This window comes from Falco rusticolus, chromosome 3, assembly GCF_015220075.1.
Source record: "Falco rusticolus isolate bFalRus1 chromosome 3, bFalRus1.pri, whole genome shotgun sequence".
Classification (NCBI taxonomy): Eukaryota; Metazoa; Chordata; class Aves; order Falconiformes; family Falconidae; genus Falco; species Falco rusticolus.
Genome location: NC_051189.1, coordinates 95092244 through 95104828, shown reverse-complemented (window position 1 = coordinate 95104828; position 12585 = coordinate 95092244). Strand labels below are relative to the sequence as shown.

At 37.0% G+C, this 12585-nt stretch overlaps 1 protein-coding gene across 9 annotated transcripts in view; it reads left to right on the top strand.

The window, feature by feature from the left end:
- MAK (male germ cell associated kinase) overlaps window positions 1-12585 on the top strand; it is a 33572-nt gene that overhangs the window by 262 nt on the left and 20725 nt on the right. For 5 of the 9 annotated variants that reach the window (XR_005102991.1, XR_005102990.1, XM_037379195.1 and 2 more), the window contains exons 2-7: window positions 5233-5569; window positions 7260-7314; window positions 8279-8400; window positions 9430-9509; window positions 11285-11417; window positions 11510-11681. Coding sequence is in view for 7 of the 9 variants with exons in the window: in XM_037379195.1 (XP_037235092.1) it covers window positions 5469-5569; window positions 7260-7314; window positions 8279-8400; window positions 9430-9509; window positions 11285-11417; window positions 11510-11681 (663 nt within the window). In the remaining 2 variants the exon portion in view is untranslated. Of the gene's footprint in view, window positions 1-321; window positions 817-1097; window positions 1228-4603; window positions 4708-5232; window positions 5570-7259; window positions 7315-8278; window positions 8401-8503; window positions 9189-9429; window positions 9510-11284; window positions 11418-11509; window positions 11682-12585 lie in introns of those variants that run through there. The other 4 variants (XM_037379192.1, XM_037379193.1, XM_037379194.1 and 1 more) reach the window with 4 other exon arrangements.

The following is a 12585-nucleotide window of genomic DNA, read 5'->3' as shown; positions in this document are numbered from 1 at the left end:
GCGGCCGTCCCTGAGCAGGACGGTTTTTCCAGGCTGACCCGAGGTGGGCCGGCGGCTGGCGTCCTGCCTTGGCGATGTGAGGGGCCAGCCCGCTCAGTCTGGGAGAGGTGGGTGTGTGTGGGGGGTGGTGTGTGTGTGTGTGTGTGTGTGTGCGTGCGGGTGTGGGTGTGTGGTGTGCGTGTGCGGGGGGGGGGGGCCTGCCCAGGCAGGCAGGCAGGCCGGCCAGCCGGCCTTGGCGGCCTGGCGTGTCGAGGGTTAATGAGAGGAGGGGATGAGGTGATTTCTTCTTTCAGAGAACCAGCATGAAACTTCCAGGCTAGGTGGCCTTGAGTTTCGTAGCCTGAGCAAGTGACAGGAGAGCTGTGCACTCCCGTTTGCCATGAGCAGTGTTATCTGCATGCTCAACAGTGTCATCAATGAAACTAATGAAACTAAAACTGGCACCGAAATGGGCATTTACTGAAACTTGCAATGCTGCGTACATGTTGGAAGATCAGTGTTCCTTCTGGACACTGCCCAAGGCTGGAAAACCTAATTGGAAGTCCAGCAGCAGGTCTTGCTGAAACCATTGCAGCCCTGACACACCTCATACCCTCCTTGCGCGGCGGGAGGAGGTTTCCCGGGGTGGAAAGAAGTGACCTTGCTGGCATGGGGTGGTGGCATCCAGGCAGGTCACTGCTGAACCATCCTGAAAACGCTGGTGTGAATCGTTTCGGTTTGAAACCAAAGCTGATTTGGAACAAAATGAGGGAAAATATTTCCAGCAAACTGAAGTTCCTGCTTTTTAATATGCCCTGTCCTCAATACCTGATACCAGTAAGTGAAACAGCAGATTAGATTTCTGAAGAGACTTTTCTTTAAAAAAAAATACTTATTTAAGGCAATATATTTGAAAGTAAAATGTTTATTGTTAATGTTGTTAGCTTCTTGCTTGGAACTGAGCAGTCATGCTTTTAGATAACCACTGGTCTTTGATTAGAGTAATGGATTTGTACCTAATCCCAAGAACTGAATCCACCTGTTGTGGGACCTGATTACTGTCAGCTTTACTAATATACAGTCACTACAAAGGAGGTTCTCGTAGCAACAATTTGTTGGTTTGTTGTTGCTGGATTTTTTAACTTTTAAAATTTGTGTCAGTATATGCAATATGGCCAGTTCTGATTGTTGAGAGTAGTACCATGCTCTGTGAATGGTGTTGGTGATTTCAGCAGTTACTGTAAACAGGTTGGTGAAATTAGGTTGTGTTTTGCCTGTCTGTGTGGGAGGTCTTTATTGGGTCATAAATCCTAATTTGTATTTTAATTTGAGAGTAGCCTGTTTAGCATGCAAATGTAAAACTTTTGGTGATGCTTAAGACTTGTACTGCAGAAATGCAGATGATTTACTGTTATTAATTACCTTTTGAAATTTAATTCAGACACCTAAAATAATTTAAAGTTGTTGCTAGTGCTTAAAGTAAATCATCAATAGTATAGTAAAAGTGAAAATTTGCTTGAATTATTTAGTACTTGTTCAGATTATCTAAACTTACACAAATTACTAGTTCTTTCAAGCTGTTGTATTTTGTCCTCTATTTGTCCCCTGCTTTAATCCTTCCTTAATCCTGTGTGAAGAGATTATGGGCAGTATGTCGTTAGGAGTATAAAACAAGCTGTTGTTTACAGTAGGATTTCTGTTTTCAGTTTGGTGTTTTAGAGCTTCATATCGCTGAGGAAGTAACACCATATGAGCTTTAGGATGGGAAAGGCCACTTAAGAGGCTTGCATTAACCAGAAAAGCTAGATCGAGCTCTTGCTTTTCCCCAAGTTGGTACAAAAGAGAAAACTGAACTCCACATTTGAAAAACACCGAGAAAAAAAATTGCACACCTTCACTGGGTACATGTGGTGCAAAGTACTAAATGTGTGAAAGTCTGTTGTAGTGAAATGTGAATCTCTAAAGCATTTATATTCTAACTCAACATGCTCTGTAATTCCAGTAGAAGTAAAAGAAGCCCCTGACCCTGGTGTCACACCAGCCTGATAAACACAAGTACTTGGCAGCATCGTTTATTCTAATACCAGTGGACAGTGGCAGTTAAGAGTCACCAGATCCGGTGCTGTACTTCTCAGTCAGCAAACCCCTGTCACCCTCCAGCATTTCTTACAGACTACTGTGTGCCATAGCACTGCTGTAAAATTGGCTGTTTAGCTGTCCACAGAACTCTACCAATTTTTTTAGATACTTCTGTATGCAGGATAAATTCTGTATAAAGTTGGAGAAGAGCTTAGAATAGAGTGTGATACCCACAGTCCTTTTTTTCCACTGCATTTGGTTAGTTTTCAGTTGATAATGTCTAACTATAAGAGTTCCCTTGTTTGCCTTTTTTTTTAACTGTAAGTGACCAAGACAACTCTGTCATGAGAGTCACTCGTGGAATGGCCTAGTGTGCATCAGTGTGGTAGTGAATGTATGTGGTAAATATGATAGATCCAGGTACATAGATACAGTTGTCAGGGAATATAGTTTTCACAACGGGTTTTGTGCATTTCCATCGAGCAATTTTGACACTCCTGTTTGACTGTTGAAGGAATGTGCTGCCGTTTCTGTACTTCGATTGTTTTCGTACCCTAAAAATTACAGTATACAGCAGAACAGAAATAAGGCAATAACATTTATTACAGAACAGACAAAATGCAGTTTTGTCAGTGATGTGTTACATTACAGAGGACCTCTAGAGGGAAACACTTTTGTGTGATGCTGTTTCAAGTGCACATGCTGAAATAATAGAATTGGACAAAAGGAATAATTGTAAAAGCATGTGATTAATTTATATTTTAAAAATTACTTGGAAAGCTGATAGGATTTAGGCACCAAAATTAGAGGACTTAAAGGTCAAAACTTGAGGCTTGTGTCTAGATCTGGTTCTGCTTATTGCAAATACAGAGGTTTTCATCTTGGTATTTTGGGTCACTTTGTTAGAGAGCAAAAGGTTGGGCATTGAAAGGCATGAGTGTGTTTCAAATTTGTGACATATATAACTTTAGGAGTTCAGGCTAGGGCCATCTTTGTCAGGTACTACTGAATCCCCTTCGAGAACTCTGTCTTAAACAATGTACAATATTTGTTGCAACAGAGAAACGCGGGCACCCAAATCCTGTCACATTTAGCTTCCCTTTATTTTACATGCCTATGTATATCTATATACAAAATACACACGTGGTTTATCATTGCTGATGCTTTAGGTGCAGATGCTGTGTTTTAAAATGTGTATTGGAATACTTTCAGAAAGTTTTTTGTTTGTTTTTTAATGTATATATATCAGAATAACAAATGATAACTTGCAAGATATGTATGTAGTACATATGCTTATTGTATGTATGCTTATTACTGGAGTCAACATATAGTCTTGTTGAAGAAATGGCATTATTCAAGGTATTAAAGACTAGAGTGCACGCAGGCCCTTTGAGGAATAAGATTTAAAACTGAATTCTGAGAAAAACAGCAGGCTTAAATATATATAGGTTCAATTTAAAAAACAGTCATAATTTGAATTGTCTATGATTTTTACTTTTTGTTAAATCTGTGTTTAGCTTTGTTATAGAATATACTATTAACCGGTGATCATATTTTACTGTAACAATGGCTTTTGGAGGGCATGGATAAAAACTTCTTTATTTTTTTCACTACCAAGCGGGCGGTTGTCTGGTGCAAAGATTTTAAGTTGAAATGGTCACTTGTTACTAATATCTTGACTGATGATTTAAGATTCTTCCCTGTTAACAGAAGCAACAGGGAGTAACAAGGTGCACGTTATGACTTCAAGGAAGCAACATTTCAAGTAGTAACAGCTTAGAAGCAGCAGTGTATTGTCCAGGCAGATATTTCTTTTACACAACAGGCTAGTTAACTGGTGAATGCTGTATTCACACTTGTAGGAGGCCAGTTTTATTGTTGAATTTTGCCAGGCCTGTAAATCTCAGGCCTGAGGCTTGTTACCAGCTGAATTTGAATTCCTTAATCTGTTTGGACAGCCACACCAGCCTTTAGCTAATTCTAGCATAAGGGTAAGGACTACAGAGTTGCATGTCAAATTCTGCATCCCCTATAGAGGCAGGCTGACAGTGGATGCCAGCTGATTGGAACTTTATTTTACATTTTCAGACAGCAGAGGCAAAAGGAAGAGACAATGCTGGAATTCAGTTAGCAGTCAGTGGTTGGTTTGTGTTATTTGGGTTACGGTGAGCAAATAATACAGTGATTGGTTGTCAGTTTTCCCCTGGTCTGCATAAGTAAGTGGATGACTATTGTGAGTTTGCGTAAGTGTCTTAACATCAGTTTTTAGGATTGCATCTAGTAGGCAGCCAAAGCTAAGGTTAGAATTAGGATTTGTGCATAGGATCTATGGGAACTGGCCTTCATCTGAATTGTTGGTGACAGATAGTATTGTGTATAGTGAAACCTAGGGTCTGTATTCAGGTTTGAATTAGAATTCAAATTAAGGTTTACATATAATTCAAAGATGAAGGTTCAATGTTTAGTGTGAATTCTTTTCCAAATGGCAGTTCAGATCTAGTCTTCCACACCAATGCACATGAGCTCTCTAATTGTCTCTGCAGGCCTTGTGAAACAGAACGACAAACTTAACTCTTCAGCCATTACTGTGCCTAATCCAACAGTGGCTGTAGACTAAGAATTCTATGAACTTCAGAGCAAAATATCCAAGTACGTTTGTAACAACTCTGTTTACACTGGCGAAGAATCCAGCATTTATCTCGCTGCTTCACCTTCCTTCCACGCTAACTTTAAGCATAGCAAGCCTGCTTGCACTGCCAGTCCAAAACACAGCATTTGGACCCTAGGTTTACTGTAACACCCTGTGCAAAATTTGGGTTCTTCTGTTTTCCTAAACTTCAGCCCTGCCTTCGTTACAGATTCGGAACCTACTGCTTTCTGCAAATTATGAATTAGGAGTTCCATCAGAGGACACCAGTCTTAAACACACTCCTCTGGTTCTAAAGAATTATGACAGTAACCTCAACTCTTCAGTCCCTACTTTCTCTAACCCTAATCCTAGACTGGGAGCCTTCTGTGGTTTGAAGGATTTAAAAGAACTAGTTATATTGAGGTGTTATATTTAAAGAACACATACAGATCTGGGAGTTGTAGTTGTTAGATACAAATAGTAGAGTGTCTCTTTCCTAAAATACTGTAAAATTATATATTTCCCTACCTTTTTGTTTTTTTAAGGATCTATGTGAGAATGACCGTGTTCTTCTGTCTCTTAAACTTCGTGTCTGGAACTCAAAGTAGCTGTAATTTGGAGAACAGTGAATATCCTGCTCCAGCGTGAGAAGCCTTTTACCAGCGTAAAACAGTCTGGAAGAAGATTTCTCTAAGAAAATCAAAGTGCATAGAGTTCTCTAATAAAACAGAAGACGTTTAGTATTTCATAAGCTTTTGGCTATACAGGTCTTTAAAAAAAAATGAACCGTTACACAATCATGAAGCAACTAGGTGATGGCACCTATGGCAGTGTGTTGATGGGGAAGAGCAATGAGTCTGGAGAACTTGTGGCTATCAAAAGGTATGTAGCATCTAAATTCAGTAAAGCTACTTGCAAAAGCTTAAAGATTTTAACTTTATTGTTGTCTGCCATCTGTGTAGCATAGAAAAAATATCCCTTTTTTTAAGGAAATTAATAAAATTTTTTTGAGATACTTGACAAGGTGATCATGGGTCAGATTTCAGCTAACAAATCAATAGAGAGACACAGTTTGTATAAGTTACTGATTTATCTTGGCTTATAAAATTGCATGCTGCTTTTGTTCAGTTTGAACATGCTTTGTTCCAAAAATGTTGTTAGGCTAACACCAAAGGAAAAGCAAAACTGAATGTGCAGTTGATTAATTAGGGAGTTTATTTATATGAATTGTAAGAATACCCATTTTAGCGGGTAAATTTGAAATACCTTCCCACCCACCCGAAAATCTTTTTAGGTACTGCATTAAGTTTCGGATATTGCTACAATGATAAATACCAGATAACAATCTGGTCAGATAAATAAAGGCTGTGTCCTTGAATCTAATGAAGGTGTGTTGTGTGTGGTCATCAGGGCTGTCATACCTGCCTACAAAGATTTTTACAAAACAATAAAAATTGTGCTAGACGTGTGGGAAAGTTCCTCTTGTATTCCTACAGAATTGCAAGCAGGATGTAAAGCATAAGTTGAAATACCAGAAATTATGTGTTGCTGAGATCTTTTTCTCCTTTTATGGACTTACTGCTTATAAGTGATTGAATTTTGTTTTAAGAATTTCAGGTTTCTCCATATACTGCTAGTACCGTTACCTAAGTTAATAGTCTTGATCTAAGCTAAAAAAAAAAAAAAAATCTGCAATTGCTTATTTTCGTTATTTTTAGGCAAAAAGAATAACATTTTGTGAAATATTTTTCATGATTTCGGGATCTGGAATGCTTTTGTGTGATTTTTAAGTCTGGGATTTGAGGGGGGACAGTTTTAGTTGAAGATATGTTTATTTTAAATTAAAATCTTGGGTTTAAATCTCTTTGCTCTAGGCACTAGAACTTTACAGAAACACAGCAATGACATTCACAACCCCATCCCAAAATCTGAGCAACACCAAATATCTGTTTGTTTCTATGCAAGACTTACAAATAAATGTATTACACTCTTACATATAACGATTACTTTAGAGACTTCTACGTGTGTATGAGTATTGCTTGAAAAAATGAAATCATTTTTATTTGGTATTTCATACTTTGAAACAGGTTTGTAAAAATGACTGATCAAGTCAGATGCTTAACTGTAATGTAAGCAGTCAAGATACTTTGCAGATTTCAAAACCACAATTTTCTTGTTTTCCTAGAATGCAGCTTAGGCACAAAGAGGTGATTTTTCTGGTTTGAAATATCGGTGGTTTAAGTGCAGTGTCGCTGTTCCTTTCCGTATTTTTAAAAGCACAATTCAAATGAAACAAAGGGATTTTGTCCCTGATACCTTGGAGTATCATGGTCTTTCTGGCTCTATGCCTCTAAAAATATGTTTGCAGTGATTAATCATTAAACACTTAAATTTCTAGCAATTCTAAGAGTTGAGTTTTTAATTATGTTGCTGATGGGTAGTCCAGAATGTTTTAAATTGAGTTCAAAATACAGCAATGCTACAGTTGGAAAATAACATGTTTAGATTTTTTTATTTTAAAACCATTCTATACTGTTCACTTAAAATACCTTATCTTGGAATTGTATTTCAGAATGAAAAGAAAGTTCTATTCATGGGATGAATGTATGAATTTGAGAGAAGTCAAGGTAAAGTGCTGAACATAGCACATTTGAAAATAAGCGTGTGGTTGGGTCTGCATGAAGGAAAAGGGCATCTGCAATGTCCAGGCATAAGGCCATACTCTGTGAACTCTTTAAATGGGGGTGCAGATTCCACAAAACCATGGTTTTCTGGCACTCCTAGAGCTCCTGCTGCTTTGTGGAATATTCCACTATTCTCAAGCAGTGGCCCCGTCCCATAGCCAGGACTCTTGTCTTTGGGAGAAGGGGGGGTACAGAAGGAGAGAGCACAAAAGGAAGAGGCTGTGTAAGTGTGTGTGTGAGACCATGCTGGTTTTTTATTTTACCAGCAAATTTCTAGGTGCATATCCAGTCCTTGTAACTTGTATTTAGGACATCTGTAGAAAGCCCTGGAAGTTTTGGCTAGCCAAATGGTAGAATAACACTTCAAATCCTGGGCTTAAATTCCCAGTCATCCCATGTTTTGGGCTTCTGATTTTCTGTATATACAAAACTCCCTGACAAAGGAGTTGGGTATCCATAATTTAGGTTTAACTTACTGGAGATTGCATAATCAGTATTTCCAAAAAGAACACCTGTAGGAGAATCCTTGTTCATGAAAGTTGCATAACAAAAAAAAAAAAAAAATTGCTGAGTTTTCTTACTAGGTTCTGTGTGAGCAAGAGCTGTTAGAGCTTCAGAATTGCCTTTCATTGTAGGGAATTAGGGTTTTGTGTTAATCTTCACCCCAGCTAGATTAATTTCAAAATAAAAGCAACAATGACATTAATAGTAGCTTAAATCTTCTATGTCTAGGGATTAATTTCAAATGCTATTTTGTTGTTCTTTGAAACAAATTACAAAATTAATATGAACTCTCAGATGGACGTGTTCTATAGAAGCTTCTAAAACAGAATTTACATGTTAAAAATTTAGTTCTGATAAGTGAAGTCATTGTCATTATCTGAAGCCGTATTTTGCTCTGTTGCAGTCTCTGAAGAAGCTAAATCATGCCAATGTAATAAAACTGAAAGAAGTCATACGAGAAAATGACCATCTTTACTTTGTATTTGAATACATGAAGGAAAATCTCTATCAGTTAATGAAGGACAGGTACAGTACGTCTTTCACAGGACAGGTAGTGTGGTATCATTTAATTATCCTTATGCTATCTTGAAGAATGCATTGGAATTTCTGGTTTTGGCTCTTCTTGCAGCCCCACTGATCTGAACAGGAGTTGCTGCACCTGCTTATCTGAGGGTAGAATTCTGCATTGCTCTGCATTACAATATTACATATTGTAATGATTTTTGGAAATAAAGTTTGTTCAGTTGTTAACACGATAGGTTGCATGTCTTTGGTGTGTAGAGCCATGAGAGAAATTCCAAGTAATTATTTTTTCTTCATACATTAAAGTGAAGGCTAATAAAGGATTGAATAAACACTGCGTTCTGTTTTTGCTCATGGATTTGGCTTAAGGTGGCGGTGGTCATCTGCATGTACATGCATGCTTGCTCATAAAACAGACCTGTGTGTGATGTTGCAATCTTGGACAAACAGTACACAGCAAGGCTTGCAAGGTGGACTTTGGAACAGGAACTGCCTTTTCAATAGCATTTTTCTTTGCTGAATTCTTTTGCCTTTAATGTGTGTTTCCTTCAGACATTATCATGCACCTTTATCTCCTAATGTGCAAAGCTCTTAGGTTCACATCCTGACATAGCTGCAAGCAATATTAGCACGATGTTACCCTGCAGCTGAGAAGCATTGCTCTCAGTCTTACCACTGGCTAACATGCTTACCACAGTGCTGCGCTGTGTAGTCTCTTCCTTGGTACATTGCTGCACATTCTGTGTTCATCTGATCGAGCACACTACTGGCCAGCCAGTTTCTACAAAGAGGTAGGATCGTGACCCTCTCTGCAGAGAAGTCTCTCTGCAGCACTTAAGTGAGTTAAATTCTGGCCTGGGCAGCAAGTGAGTTTTGCAATGAGAGCCAGCTGCATCTGTCTGTGTGCAAGACTTGACGGGTCTGCTTTCATCTGTTTATGATGTGTTGTGCAAAATGAAGAAGCACGTGTGTTCTGAAAATACAGTATTTTTTTTTTTAATTATGTGACGTTGTTAATCTGTTTCTTTGCAGAAACAAGTTGTTCCCCGAGTCAGTCATCAGAAACATAATGTATCAGATACTACAAGGGCTAGCTTTTATCCATAAACACGGTAGGTTTCATACTAGAGTTTAACTGTGTAGCACTTTTTTAAAAAATAAGATAGTGCACAATAATAACATGACTGAAAATATCTAGCAAAGGCTATTAATAATCTCTAATAAAAATTATCCTTATCTATTTCAAGTATGGTGCATTTTTAAACCATTCCTGAAGTTACGCTGTTCTTTTATAATCAGATTTTCTTCTTTCTCTTTCAAAGCATTGGCTATTGTTCATATGCTGTTCAGTACTTTTTTTCACCTCAGTTACCAGATGAATAAACAAGCTAAAGAAACTTGTACGTTGGCTGTACTGTGCATTTGTTTTCTAAAAAAGATCTATTTAAGGAGCATTGATATGTTAAAGGTGGCAGTTTCTCCTGTCTTGAGATACTATATATAACTAATATGATACCCTACATCTAAAAAAAAACATTAAAATAACTTCTTCACTAAGAAATTCAAACATTCTCATTATCAAATACAACCTGGACTTAAATATTTCAAGAGAAGGGACTTTTCTAGGAATTACAAGCACAGTCTAAATAAGAGGTGCTGTGTGCTCACAACAACAAAAAGTGTTTACAAAACTTTTAATGCTCATGTTTAATATCTGTCTGCAAACTGCATTCTGAAATACTGGTATTAAGCTCCTTTGCATTAAGAAAAGTAGTAATTTGCTTTCCTGCTTAACTCCTTTATTTTGTACTTGTCCTTCACATCACATTGGGATCCTTAAAACTTTCCAAAGACAATAAAATATTAGCTGAAAATGAAAAAAGAAACGATGTTCCCAGTGATCTCTGATTTGCTTTCATGTACCCTGGTGAGGCCTGTTCATGCATTCAAATAAGTAATTAATTCTTTTCGGTATTATCAAATACCCAGAAATTGCTATTTCTTGTCTTTCTGATCAAGATCATATACTGTTCTCTGATTATTAGCATCCTCTTTTCGTTCTTTATTTCTACATGAAATAAGTGAGAAAATCAGAATTTAAGAAAAACTGGCATTTTTAAGTTACAATATTAATATTTTGTTTTGACCATAAGTGTTTGGGAATGATAGGTATGATAAATTTGAACACTTACATTTCACTGTAATAATTTCAGCCAATTTCTTACAGTGGTTGTCAGTTTCTGCATGCAGAAATCAAATGTTTTATTGTAGCAAGTGAATTTTGATTTGATTTATATTATAACAAATCATGTGTACCAATTAAACCGCAGAATTGATTTGCTTAGCAACTTAACTACTGTCGAGGTATATAGGTGCTCAAGCCAACAGCAAGCATTAAAGAAACTATATGTGCCTGCATTAGTAATATTACCATTCCTGAGCGGAATTTTGATAGCTTTTATATGTCTGTGTCTGCAAATTGTTGTTAAAAGTCGTTCAAGGAATTGTATATATCAGCTAAGTGTGTCAGATACTCAATTTTCCATTATCCAAAACTGACAAAGCAGTTGTAGTTTTTGCAAAAGATTTCATTCTGAAATTGATTTGCTATTTGATAGTGCTGCAAGAGCCAATTCATTTTCCTTAGTGTGTTAATGACAGTTTACATTTGTTAATTTAAGAACACTTGGTGTAATAATCACTGGAGGGAAAATGTGGTGCCTGTTGGGGAGAGGGTTACCATTCTTTTATGTTGATTTTTTTTAAAAAAAAAAAAAGCTATATTTTTTAAAAAACATCCCACAGCAAATTTTGGATTACGCTAACAGAGGTTGCTGTTTAAGAAGTGATGACACAATAATTTGCTCTTCTGTCTTGTCTTCTATAGGGTTTTTTCATAGAGATATGAAGCCTGAAAACCTTCTCTGTATTGGACCAGAACTTGTGAAAATAGCAGATTTTGGGTTGGCTAGAGAACTAAGATCTCAGCCACCTTATACAGATTATGTTTCTACCAGGTGGTAAGTATATTAAGAATTTAATACATTATCTTAACTAGTTACCTTTCTCTTACCATTTTAATTGATCTATAATTTCTTCCCATCTGCAATAGGTACCGTGCTCCTGAAGTTTTGCTAAGATCGTCTATCTATAGCTCACCCATTGATATGTGGGCAGTTGGCAGCATAATGGCTGAATTATACACACTAAGACCCCTTTTCCCAGGCACAAGTGAAGTAGATGAAATCTTCAAAATTTGCCAAGTATTAGGGACTCCAAAGAAGGTAAGACATAGAAAAACTCACACAATTGTATTTAAAAAAAGAAAGTTATATCTTTTATAAAACATCGCATTTTTTCTCTGTCTTGGAATGAACATATAAATTACTGTCTTGGTAAGTTTCCTGCAGACTTGAGGGTTTTTCCACTGTATTTCTTTTAAGTTTCCATTAAGGTATGCAATGCTAGTCTTTTGCTGTACATTAGCATCTGTTGTATATCATACCATTATGTGCAGCCTTGTTCTCCTTTGAAAGCCAGATAAAATTGTTTAATTTAGTTATTTAAAGTTAGGCATATGAGAAAGAAAATCAGAAGTTTCCTAGGATTTAATTTTGCCACAGGCAATTTGTTTTCCTTTCCTGAAAGTGTAATTCTTCTAGGCTGGCACCCAGAATTTGGACCTTGTAGGAGATACCATAAATAAGACAAATTATGCTTTTCTTATTTTTAAAGCATAAAGGAAACACTAGATCTCAGACACAGATCTCTCATAAATACTATTAGCAATGAAAAGTAATGGAAAAGAAATGCGCAGTATTTTAGGGAGGAAACAGTTCTTTTCAAGTGTTTTCTGTACAGGCTAAGTACTATTTAAAAATACAAGGAAAGTTTGGGTAGAGCATATAAAAAAATGTGTGCAATTATATTTACTTCATTTTAAAAGTTGTTTTAGCAAATGGTATGTGATCATGCAAGAAAAGAATAAGCTTACCTTCAAAACTTTGAATAAACTGGAAGACCACCATATAAGTATTTTTTGTAGAATATGGTAGGAGGTGACCGACGTGTATGAGGTACTTCATGGGCACAAACAGAACTTGGTGAAATAACTGACTCAACAGTCTTTAGATCTGGAAGACCTAAGGGTGGGAGATAAAAACATCAATTTCATTAGCATTCTACTGA